The sequence below is a fragment of the Marmota flaviventris genome, chromosome 6 (assembly GCF_047511675.1).
Source record: "Marmota flaviventris isolate mMarFla1 chromosome 6, mMarFla1.hap1, whole genome shotgun sequence".
Classification (NCBI taxonomy): domain Eukaryota; kingdom Metazoa; phylum Chordata; class Mammalia; order Rodentia; family Sciuridae; genus Marmota; species Marmota flaviventris.
Genome location: NC_092503.1, coordinates 8,132,807 through 8,145,787, shown reverse-complemented (window position 1 = coordinate 8,145,787; position 12,981 = coordinate 8,132,807). Strand labels below are relative to the sequence as shown.

At 43.5% G+C, this 12,981-nt stretch overlaps 1 protein-coding gene across 2 annotated transcripts in view; it reads left to right on the top strand.

Moving 5' to 3' along the window:
* Positions 1-11,930, top strand: part of Fndc1 (fibronectin type III domain containing 1) — an 83,825-nt gene extending 71,895 nt beyond the window's left edge. For both annotated transcript variants that reach the window (XM_071612873.1, XM_027939587.2), the window contains 5 exons: positions 4,096-4,175; positions 7,008-7,037; positions 7,741-7,902; positions 9,241-9,363; positions 11,283-11,930. In XM_071612873.1, the coding sequence (XP_071468974.1) occupies positions 4,096-4,175; positions 7,008-7,037; positions 7,741-7,902; positions 9,241-9,363; positions 11,283-11,398 (511 nt within the window). In that variant the 3' untranslated portion in view covers positions 11,399-11,930. The remainder of the gene's footprint in view (positions 1-4,095; positions 4,176-7,007; positions 7,038-7,740; positions 7,903-9,240; positions 9,364-11,282) is intronic.
* Positions 11,931-12,981: the final 1,051 nt, after the last annotated feature.

The window sequence follows — 12,981 nt, the reverse complement described above, 5'->3', positions numbered from 1 at the left end:
AAACAGACCTGCGCTGCAGAGATTAGAAGCTGGACAATATCCATGGGCACTGAGAGGCTTCTGAACTAGCAGAGAACTTTCCTCAGGACATCTTAATGTGCCTTTTGGGCTCACTTGAACTGAGCTTCCATAAACCATGATGCATTTCAGGGTTTGGCAAGTAAAAACCAAGTAGTAAAGCAGAAAGCCGAAAAAGCACTTTTCTTGAACTTTCCCTGATAGTAACGAGAAATTGGTTAACTAGGGAAAACAAAGCCAGCAGAGTTAGAGACAATGGGGTGAACATCTTTTTTATGGTGTGCAGAGTGACAGTGCTTATACAGCCCGGTCACCAAATCTGACACCGTCCAGATGTTTTGCCCCAGAGCCACTTGCCATGGAACTGGCCCCCCCGTCTCCGGGTCCCACTCAAGTCCAGTGTTATTCACAACTCCTGCTGCCATACTGAAGTGGAGTTTTTAATGATGTCAGGAGGTGGTTACGGAGCATGATGGGTTATTCATTCTTTCAACAAGCATTTCCCAGAGTCCATGCATCAAGCTCTTCCTGTGTGTTTGCTTTGGGCGAGACCACCAAATTAGGAAGGCAGGAGCTTGGGGTGGGGTTAGGACGCTCATGACCCTCATGGACCTTCCAGTCCTGTCCTCGTGAACATCTAGTCTGGTGGGGAAGTCAGATTTTTTTCAACAACGAGCGTTTGTCTCAGGATGCCGTCAGGTGAGTTGAGGAGGCCGTCAGGTAAGCTTCCGTGCAGAAGGTAGATGTACAAAAGGGGAAGCAGTTGAGCTGGAGAAAAAGTGAGTGGGTGAGGGCAATTGCTGAGGCAGCAGGAAGCCCCAAGGCAGTGTTCTGGGGAGAGGGGAGGCTTGAGAGGAGGTGGAGCAGGGGGGGAAGAGGTTGCACAGACAGTGCAGGGCTCCCCGTGCGGGTGCCCGAGGACAGACTGCGGCCCTGCCTCTTCCCCTCCACCCCAGGTGCAGGTTCTTCGTTCCTGGGGTGGAGGGTGCTGGCGGGAGGCAGTACCCAGCTCACCCTCCATCACTTCCCTCAGAGCCTCTGGAGCAGCCGCTGATTTCTGCAGCTAGAGGGTGATGTGGCATGAGCACACTTATTGTCCCGCATCACACAAGCTGGGGCTCCGCGGAGTCGGGTGTGGTCCTGGTGTGCAACCCACTGAGAGACGTTGTCCCAGTCCCTGGGGAAACCTGCCTCCGAGTCACCATGGGAGAGACAAGAAGTTAGCCCCTCACAAGTGGAGCCAGATTCCACCTAGGAGGGTCGGTCAGTCAGCTTTTCATTGCGGTGATCCAAATGCCTGAGAAAAACAGCTTCAAGACAGGAAGCAGAGGGAGAAGAAGAAAGGGGGGAGGACAAGACACACCCTACCAGGTGCACCCTGTGACCTGTTCCTCCCTTGGGCCTGGCCGCCTATGTTTTCCACCACCTCCCAATAATGTCATCAAATCATGAATCCATCCATGTGGATTAATCCATTGAAGACATCAGAGCCCTCATGATCCAGTTACGTACTGGAAGCCCCACTCTGAACATTGCTGCACTGGGCACCAAGCCTTCAACACATGAGTCTTTGGGGACATGCCAAATCCAAACCATAACCGGGGGAAACATTTGATCCTTGTCTTTCTGAGTCTGGCTTGACATGATCTCCGGTTCCATCCATTTTCCTGCAAATGGGATGGTTCTGCTCTTTATGGCTCACTAATGCTCCATTGCTTACATATACCACATTTTCTTTATCCATTCATCTGTTGATGGACACTGAGGCTGACTCTACAACTTGGCTATTGTGAATTATGCCATGATAAACGTGGGGGTGCAGTGTCTCTGTAGCATGCTTACTTTAATTCCCTTGGGTATTTACCCAGGAGTGGTACAGCTGGATCACAAACTGTACTTCTATTTTTAGTTTCCTGAGGAACCTTCATACTGATTTCCATAGTGGCTGCACTGATTTACATTCTTATAAAAAATATATAAGGGTTCCTTTCCCCCAGAATCTTCACCAGCATTTATTGTGCTTTGTATTCTCGATGTAAGCCATTGTGACTGGCCGTTAGAGAAGAGAGAGAGAGGAGCAAAGGGAAAGGAGGGTGGGGAAAGAGAGGGCCATGGTGTGGACATGATCAAAGCATATCATTTGCATGTAAAATATGCCACAGTGAAACCCGTTACTCTCTATAATTAAAATGCAATAGTAATAATAGAAGCCAGAGCCTCATCATCAGCTTTGGTTGTTTATAAACTGGATCTTGTTTTTGATTTGAAGTGACCACAATCTACTCTGTTGACTACACTCAGCCCCAGTTACTCTTTGGAGGCTGCATATTTTAAATCCCTTCTTACAGTACAAAGATTTGTCACCAGTGAGGCTATTCAAAAGAGGTGCCAAAACTTACATAAGAAGGAGAGGCTTGGGCTGCTTTTGTTGCTTGGATGAGGCAGAGACTATTATTTGGAGTATGAAATAAATATTTTAGTTGGTAGAAAAAGTTTAATGTGGTTTTCAAAAATGGAAATTTTACTTTTCCCCCCAATTTCTTGTTGTTTTCCAGCTCAACATGTTTCCATTTACTTTGACTCAGTAGTGAAATTCATATGGAAATGTCTTTGGACTTGGCACATGAGGGAGGGTAGACTTGGACAGCCCTTGGGTTTCAGTGGTAAAACAAAATTGATGTCAACAAGCGACAGTCCTCTAGCATGTTAGTTGTTCCTCCAGTTGCATGAGGAGCTTGGAACAGGGTATTAGGAGGGATCCAGCAAGGGCTTACAGAGTTATTCATCAGAAATGCTCCTTGTAGCTGCTGAACGTCTCTTTCCTTGTGTTTAATTCCTTTCTTTGAGGATAAAACAATCTGTGAAATTTGCCCAGGATCACTGATGTATGCCAAGCTTGAACTGCTGCAGGGTTCTGCCCTAAATCCTTCGGTGACTGCTGGATAGGGGTGTGCATGCTGGGAAGACACACTGCAGGGCGGATTGAGATTTTAGAAAAATATGTTCTTAAAAATATGTTCTTTTTTTTAAAGAATTGAAATTTAGAAATGAATACACCTAAATGAGTTGTGAATGACTTAAGAAGACTAATTTTACCAAATGGCTTTTCTCTGCTGGTTAGTCAAACCACAGGAAAATATGCACTTGTACTGTGAGGTGAGGGGCCGCCCTAAGTCTCTGCTGTCCCACCACACAGCAGGCAGGCTTGCTCTCGGGCAGCTGGCAGGTGTGACAGGCCTTGAATGTAAACAATATATCTTTCAAAACTTGAGTGCATTTGAGTTAGTACATGTGCTCTGTGTGCCTGACAAGATAAAGAATTTTGGAACACTTCAGAGTGACCTTCTTGCTGGCTAAAAGTCAGAGAAACAGACTCTCCAGGGTGCAGCTAGCCACCACTCGAAGGGATGTTTTATCCCTCTTTTCACCTATAAATGACAGTGAGTTGGGAGAGCCAGAGTGACACCTGGAATCCCAGAAGTGAGGATGTCACAGACATTAAGACATTAATGTCACAGACATTAAGTCCTGGAGCTGGTCTCCAGGACTTCTCGACCACTGCTTCTTATCTGCTAATCCTCTAAGAGTGACACTTCAATGCCTGGAGACTCAGTCTCCCCAAGATGAACTAGATGACACAGTTAGTGTATATTCCAAAATGAAGCTCGACCCTGCAGCGAAGCCTCTGTCTCTTCCTTTTCCACACCCATAGCCCCTTCCTGGACTTGCTTCTCTTTCCTTGGGTGCAGAAACTCACAGCCGGGTCACTTGTAGCACCATCCGTTCCTGGCTCCAGAGCCACCCCAGCACTCCTCCTGCACCCCAGACATTGTTGTCTTGTTAGTTCTGACTTTTTGCCTCATGACCATTCTGTTCCAATTTACCATGTGTTCACATTAACCGTATGATTTTAAAAAGCTATTAAACATGAGAAAGTTCAGAAAAAAAGACAAAGGTCACAAGTGATGTGGACATTCATAAAGATGGGACTTTCCAGGGAGCAGGAGCTCAGTAGTTTAGAATCTGCCTCATCATTCAAAAGTCAATTTCTCAAAAGATGTTTTCTTCCGATTTCAGGTACTACTTTAAAGTTCAAGCCAAAAATCCTCACGGCTATGGGCCCATCAGCCCTTCGGTCTCTTTTGTTACAGAATCAGGTATGGGCGACTTCATATTCTCATTTTACTTCTCTTGGAAATGAAATTAAAGATCTAAAACTATGATGACCACAGAGTAAAAAGTAAAGCAGTGAAACCCTTTTCCATTGGATGAGATCATACTGGATTTCCCTTTATAAAGTCAGCACTATTTTTTTTTCCTGCTATTTTAAAATTTGGAATGAAACTAGAAGTAGTGTTCACTGGTTCTCTGGGGAGCACAAAAGTTGATTTCCAATGAAAGGAAGAAAAAAATCTAGTTTTCAACCAGGTGGGGAAGATAAGTTTGAATCCATGTGTATAAAATGTAGTTTCAGAGTTGTTGGTTTTTTTTTTTTTTTTTGTGTGTGTGTGAGTAGCTGACAAGTGTCTATGCCAGTTGGTCTGAGAGTTGCTTCTCCAGTTAGCCAAGACCCTAAGACCCAGGGTCCTCTCTAAGATCTAAGATGTCTGTTCTTAATATTAAGAGTTAATTAAGGTATAATTAAGGTATTATTCAGTTTCATCAACAATATCACTTTGGAGCATATCCTCACATTTTGGGATGCTAGTGGGCAAAGTTCTCAGGCCTTTCAATAAATGTTCCTGTGGCCTACAGTCTGAGGCCATGCGTGCAGGGATGGCCCACAGTGACCATTCTTGGGTTAGTGACTTCCTTTTTCCATGTGGGAAGCCAAGCTAGAGTTCAGACCAAGCCAGGCTGAGCCAGCTCTGACCCACATCTTCTGGCTGCCATTTGGTTAGATTATTTCCTATGCGTTACTTGATTCCAGAAAATCTGTCTTTAAAAGATATTTTAAGTGTAATGATTTAAAATCTACTGGATCAAAATATGTGGAAAAAATGATCTTTTATGAGAATATGCTTTATGTTGGAAATGTAGGCAAAAGACCTCAAAAGCGTTTTCACTTATTTCACATAGGAAATGTGTTTGCTAATGTAGGGAATGTATACGTGTTCACGCTGCATTTCCTAAAATCAAAGTGGGCCTTTGGGACCAGAATGAATGCAATCAGGTGGATCACAAAAACAATTCAAATCCAAGAAGCTCAGGTCTGAAATGTATCTGAAAGTAGAAAGTGACCTGCTGGGAATGCTATTTCCAGGACTCTAACTAAAGTAACTTCTGAAGGTCCATTCTCTTCTGTCCTCTCTACCCAGCAAAGCTGTGGCCTATCCTTTGTGGCCCTCAAGGGCAGGTGAAGATGAAGGCCTCACCCCAACCTTGAGCCCCAATCTCTGGGGATAGACCTAGGAACCCCATTTCAGTGAGCTCCTGGGAGACCCTAACACACTTGGAGTTTTGAATTATTTGCTCTGGTCATCTTCATTTTATTCAATCTCTATATTTGGGTCTCTTCTTCATTTTGTGCTACCCTACTGAAAATGGTCAGGTTACAACAGGAACATACAAGTAGGTGACGTATGGTATTTGCTGAACATAGTATCCACGAGGTCAGGTGTTGTTGCTGATGTTCCATATAGTTCCCTATCTTGTCCCAGAATATGTGAGACTTTTGCTATCAGACTGTTGAAACTGAGGAGCTCAAGAGCAGGAGAGCAAAACAAGCCCTTTCCCTTTAAGCTAGGTATGTCAATCTATTTGGTATACAACAGATGATGGCAGAATGAATAGTTTGTACAACGTACAGCACCGGGGAGACTTGGGCATGCCATATTCTTGTGCTGACGGTAGAGGCGGGTTCCGTGAATGTACACATGTGTTGTCATCCATAGGCTGCATCTGCTAAGAGAGCAACTTACTGCATGATAATTTTTTAATAATAAAAAGAATGGTCTGTATCTATCTAGTCCATGGCTAGACTTTTTTCAAAGTAGAATTCCTTAAAAGGCAAATTTCATATTCTCTTAAATGGAACTAATTGGACTAAGGCATAGCTGGGTTTTATGAAGAGCATTACTGGGGTGTAATGGCATACAGTAAGCTGCACACAATTAAGCGGTGCTCCTTAATAAGTTCTGAGTTATATTCATACGCATGAAGTCCTCACTACTGTGATGATGATGAGCATGTCCATCACTCCCAACAATTGCCCCTGCTGGGGGGGGGGTACAGCCTCCCACCCTGCCCTCTCACACACAGTATGCGGTTCTTTGGCTTCTTTTTTTCACCATTAGTCATTTTGAGATTCATCCATATCACTGTGTGTATAAGTAGTTCATTCTCTTCTATTACTGATCAGTATCTTATTGTACAGCTAAGCCACGACTCGTTTATGCAATTCCATGAACTGTTGATGATCATTGGGGTTATTTCTATTTTCTGACTCTTGCAAAGATACTATAAACATTCATGTACAAATGTTTGTAAGAATATGTATTTTTAACTTCTTTTGGATAAATGCTTACGAATGGAATGGATAGGCTAGATAGTAGGTATATGTGTACTTTGTTTTAAAAAATACATATATCAAACTGTTTCCAAAGGTAGAGAATGCCATGAGGTCAGGTGTCCATTGTTGGAGTTCCACATAGTTTCCTCTACCTTGTCTCAGGGTATTTGAGACTTTGCTACCAGACTTTTGAAACCAAGTATTGAATTATTTTGTAGGCATTCCAATATCAAAACATTATTTTCAGAGACCCACAACTTTTATGTAAATAAAAGGACAGTTAACTAGAAAAGAGTATTTCTGAAAAGGGAATAATTAGAAAATAAAAAACTAAGGGAAAACTTTGGCATAAAATAAGTAACATTTATTTTTTTCTGTATTCCAGTTTGGTTAGCTCTTTCAGTTACAATAAATCTTTAAACATTTACACGATTGTGAAACGTGATACAAAGTCAGTTATTTCTTTTTCATTCTACAGATAATCCTCTACTTGTTGTGAGGCCACCAGGTAAGTCTCTCTTTCCGAGGATCTTAACCCTATGGTCATCATATTCCCTAACGTGAGATTGCTGTGATCCCTCACAAAGAGAAACGCTGGACCACTTTTGCATTTTAATAATTTTCTGACAACTTCCATCTATCCTTGATCCAGGTCTATGGAAAAGATTGACTTGGAAATGTTTTAAATATGCCAAAACAGTCAATGTATATGAGAAATCATGGAGGAGTAGTCAATATCTATTAAAAAAGATACTCTATTTACACCAGCCCTGGGAATATTGTAGAATGCCAAAAAGATACATACCATGAAGTTTTTCAAACAAACCAAGAAAGCCCTGTTATTAAAGTTCAAGCAGGAGGAGTAGGAGTCAATGCTGAGCGACTTGGGGAAGGATGGTGAGCCCCACAGGATCAAAACGGCCATTGCAGCCAATTTTCCTTGAGGCATAGTCTACCTTTAATTCTGAGAATTTATTGAAATAAAAATACCTTAAATAAATATGATCAGGTAAAAGAACCCCCCAGTTGTACTTTAGTACTTAAAAAGAAGAGGAAAATCCAAAAGGGTGCTTGTTGGGAGGCGGGAAAACCTTGCTCAGAGAAGCCTTGAGGAAGGGAGGGCCCAGTGCATAAGTCCACTTTCAGGATACTCTGCAAGAATAAATGCTGCAAGCTCCCATCACTTAGAGGGTGTACTCTGTGTTGTCAAGGTGGTGAGCCCATCTGGATCCCGTTTGCTTTCAAACATGACCCTGGCTACACCGACTGCCATGGCCGGCAGTACGTGAAGCGGACGTGGTATAGAAAGTTTGTGGGAGTCGTGCTCTGCAATTCGCTGCGGTATAAGATCTATCTCAGTGACAACCTGAAAGGTAGGTCTTTGAGCATGGCTGGCCCTGGCAGGCATGCAGTTTTGATCTTCCCAGGTACTAACTTGACCCAACAGGTGTATAGGCATGTGTTGGGGGCTGGACCCTTGTGACCACACACCCCCCTGCCAGGCTCTAATACAACCAGTGCTGTAGGTTCCACTCTGGGGTCGCTAGATTTTCCAGTGGCATGCAAAAACATATTTTTGAAAATCTACTACACTTGAGGAATGAAGTCCAAAATTCTATAAAAAAATTTTATAAAGCCTATTTTTGTTTGCTATTAATTGGATAATGATAAATGAGGATAAACTGGAAGAATTGAGGAAAGTCCACCTTCCAGGCTCTGCCACAACCACTACTTTTCAAAGAAAAAATGTACTTTTCAAAGAAAAAATCAGCAGTTCTATTTGTTCTGTGTCACAATAAAAATGTTTTTATCATAGTAGGGATCAAAACAAAGAGTGATGTGACGACCCAGAACTACCAGCCCTTCAAAATGCCATCAGTCCCCAGCTAGCTTTGACTCACCACCTACACCGGACTGGTTATTTTTTTTTTTTTTAAACGCACACAACTTTTAATTTTCAATTAAAATTGAAAACTTATAATTTTAGCATATATATATATATATATATATTACAGAAATTTCTTCAGCTGGTATATATTTTCCACTGGCCAGTTTTTTAATTTTAAATTTTCTTATTAGCAAGGATTATGTAAAGACAGGGTCAAAACAAAGTCTCCCCTTCCATTCCCTGCTCTGCAATTCTGGGTATCCATGTCTCCCCAAAGCAAATACACTCTCTGTGTGCTCTTTGCTTATGTTTCCACCTTTGTCTTCCCCTGCCTCAGAATTGCTAGGAGGGGTTAGTGTGTCCCAGGGTGGAGAGATGACTTGGCCTTCCTGTGCTATGTGCTTCAGCACCACGGACAGCGTCCCATGCTGCCCTGGGGTCCCCTCCTCCCAGATATGTGGGAGGTCAGGTTCTCCTATTCAAATACACTAATTATTCAAAAGTGATTCTCTACCGAAGTTTTCTTCATTCCTTTTAAAACAATAAGGCATAAAAGTTCTCTCATTTATATGTTAAACTCTAGATTGCTCATAGTTTCCCCCTACTGAACATCGTTAAGTATTCAGTGTGTGATCTTGCTGAATCTTTATGAACTTCCCGAGGTTGGTGCCACTATCACCATTTTTTTTCAGACATTGGAAGTACAGAACACACAATTTCAATAATGTGCTCAGCTCAAATGGTCTTAAAGCTTGTTCCAGCTCCTTGGCCTGCTGTGACATTCTTTGAGGAGTCCCTGACCTGTTAACTGTTCTTTATGCAGATACATTCTACAGCATCGGAGATAGCTGGGGAAGAGGCGAAGACCATTGCCAGTTTGTGGATTCCCACCTTGATGGAAGAACAGGGCCTCAGTCCTATGTAGAAGCCCTCCCTACCATTCAAGGTAATGGGAACAAATGCTTGTGCCCAGAGGAGAGAAACAGGTTAACAGGAGGAGGAAATTCACTGTAGCTCCACCTTTGATTTGCCATCTGAAGGTGGATGTTGGGAGCACTTGGGATCATAAAAATGAAAATAAGGAACCAAGGAATCAAAATACTCCTACCATGTGCTGGGCATGGGGTGAGCCTTGAAGAGCCAGGGGGTTCAAAGGGATCTGTGAGGCCTCTCTTAGGGACATGCCCTGTAACTGTGAAGAGCAAGCAGGCAAGAAGGTGACTTGGTGAATACCATGCTGATTAGAGAAGGACAGGTTGTGTCACATGATTGTTGTGTGGGCAGCCGAGGTGCCTGTTACAGTCACTGAATTCAAAGGAGGCACCACTTGAGGTGTTAAGAAGGGTTTAGTGTGAGGCAGAGTCTTAAGGACTGGCTGGATGGGTGGAGGGGAGAGCCTTTCAGAGGAGACACACACAGGGGAACGTACAGAGAAGACAAAGGTCAAGTTGCAAGTCCACCAGGACAGGTTTCAGAGGCAGTACAGCTGACATCATGGAGTGAGGATATGTATCATCTCAAAGGTTAGCAACTGGTAACATGTGACTCATTCACTTAGCCTTCCAAGCAAACAAATTAATAGGACAACTAAGTGAAACCCAGCACCTTTCCCCTTATGCATTCAACTCTTCATGTTCTGGCATTTTCAGGGCATGATGGATACTCATCTAACAGGCTCCTTATTCTGAAAAAAAAAAAATTCATGAATGGGTATATGAATTACCATGTTCAAAGTAACAGGTAAAGAAACACTAAAATCAATGGAACGGTAAAATGAGTGTACCAGGGCTGTCTCACCTAGAGAAATGGAACAATTAGTGTTCATTCATGGAGATTTATTTTGAGGAATCGGTCCACATGGCTGTGGACAATGGCAAGTTCAATGTATCTAGAGTAAGGCAGGCTAGAGGCTCAGGGAGGAGACGGTGTTGCAACTCAAGTCTGAAGGCTGGCTGGGGGCAGAATTCCTTCCCCTTTCCAGAATGGGGGTGATCAGTCATTTTTATTGACTTTCAACTGAGTGGATGAGGACCACCCACGTTATGGAGGTGATCTGTTTTCAATCCCCTGGGATAGATTTTGGCTTATCTAAAAAGTACTTTCATAGAACGCTCTAGAGTCACATTGGATTAAATATGTAGCCTCATCTGGTTGACCATCACAGTAAACATACAAAGTATATCACAATGCACAGTGTTTGAAGTCCTTGTGGTGCCCCAGGGTTACAGTATTCCACTGTTTCTGTGACCATGGTCATGGCATTGGCCCTGGGCAGAGGTACTGATTAATCAATGTGCTCCGTGGCAGAGTGGCAAGAGGTAATTTATTTGGCAAGGTCAAGAATGAGAGCAGTTGTTGAGTTTTCCAAAATTTTGATGAGGCTGGAGCACCCCGTCTGCTTGCAGACAGAAGTGTTCAGAATGCTACAGGATCCTTTTCTCTGAGAGATTTCCTGAAAGATCTAAAAGTCTGCCTGGATTCTGAGAATTAAGCCTCGGCATTTTGAGGTTCTCAGCTCAGTGAGGGTGGGAGGGAGTCTCACCCAGCTCAGGACCTGCCCTTCCATGGGTGCTCACTGTTGTCTAAAACCTTCTTCTGTGGAGAGAAAGGGAGGGAATAATAACCACTACTCTCTGCTATCTGTGTTATACACATGTGGGGACCGGGTTATCTCACAAATCATGTTTGGGACCTCAGGCTCTCATCATCCCACCCAAAAGTGGCTTCAGTGGTAACACTTGTCATATGAGCCATTCACCAGAGGACTTCTCTTTGAAAGGACATTATAAGGATGAGGATTTTTCCCTTTTGGTTCAGTTGATTTTGACGCATTTTCTGCCCTGCTCTCTCCTGTTGCTTTTGCAGGTTACTATCGCCAGTATCGCCAGGAGCCTGTCAGCTTTGGCCAAATCGGTTTTGGAACCCCCTACTACTATGTGGGCTGGTACGAGTGTGGGGTCTCCATCCCAGGAAAGTGGTGACCCCAGGATCGTCACACTGCAAGTTGACCTGCTCAGCCCCGTTGACTAGTTCTTACCATGGACTGTGAGCAGAAGGATGGAGAAAGACTGTGCCCCAAGCCCAGATGCCCACTGGGTGTCATGGCGGCCACATGATGGACACTGGACATTTTGGTCATCTTCAGTCTGAAACCCAGTCGCACTTCTTGGCCTGGACTCAGTTTTGTGGAAACTTCACTTCTGCACAATTTTTTATCTGTTACAGCAGATCTCAGAGACATCTGAAACCACAGCTGATTCAGGGCGAGTTCCAGGCTCTAGGCACAAAACTCAAACCCTAATGTCTCCAGGGAACAGCGTGAGCATGCTGTGCTTGCTTCATAAAACACTTTCTGTTTTTTCTCATTCTCGACTCCTCCAAAATCAGCTGAATTTAAGCTTCAGGTCTTTTTGTATGCACTAGAACTGAATTACTAAGAATACTGCTAAAGAAAATATATTCTACCTAAGATTTTTTTCTATGGACTTACCTACCACTAGATTAAATGCATCCAATTTTATTTGTAAATTCTCAATTTTGATATATATATATATATATGTATATATGCATATACATATCCACACTTGTCTGCAAAAAATACTGATTAAAATGGCTGAATTTGTACTTGTTCACTTGATAAATGCATGTGGGACTTCTTGGAAAAGGCGTGGTTTATTAACATCTAGAAGTGACCAGGGATGGGTACTCTGCGTAGTGAAATGCCAATGGAGAGGAAGCGGTTCTTCCTGTGGATGGTGCTGGGCTCTGGTGATGAGGAGGAGGCAGAGATGCTGTTGTGAATGAGCGGTGCCCTTGTCTTTGCCAACCAAGTGCCTGCTCTTTCCACACCCAGGTGGAAAACATCTTTGTTGCCTCTGTCGCGGTGCACCTAGTATGTTCCAGACAAATGAGTTTAGATCCCCAAAGATGATTTAGAGTCTTGTTTTTAAAAATTATGCTTCTCTTTCCTTCCTAGCTCATTATCTACTCCTTGAAATAGAAGCATCTTGCCTCTCTTGACTGTGGCATGAGAGGGTTTCTTTAGACACTTTATTCTCATTCTTTTTGAAATATTCTGCCCTTGCCGCTCACTTGGCTCACCCCTGTCCCTCAGGCAGTCCTGTGGAGGGACAGATTTGTCTTCTTGCACCAGGCATCAGCCACCAGAGAAGCAGTGGTGGAGATAGCTATAAGCAGACTCTCTGTCATGGGACTGCAGGTCACACCCAGTGGAAGCCCTTGATGGGCACAGCGCAGTCCTGGGGGCTGGGTTGATTATTGTCAGTGACAGCCCTGTGGGGAGGTGAAGCCTGGTAATTCTGAAGGCAAAACTTACAAGGAAACAAGTCATTTTGCAGAGTCTTTGTGATGGGGCTGTGATGGCTGCCATTTTTCTCAGATTTCACTGTCCCCTTTCTGCAGTAAATGACAAGCAAAGAAAAGACAAGCATCTCTCAGCAGGGGAAGGTCCTAGAATTGCTCAGAGAAACAGACCATGTTGACCCCATTTTATTTTGCAAAAGAAGTGGGAATTAAGCAGCTTTGGGGTCTCTGTACATGAAAG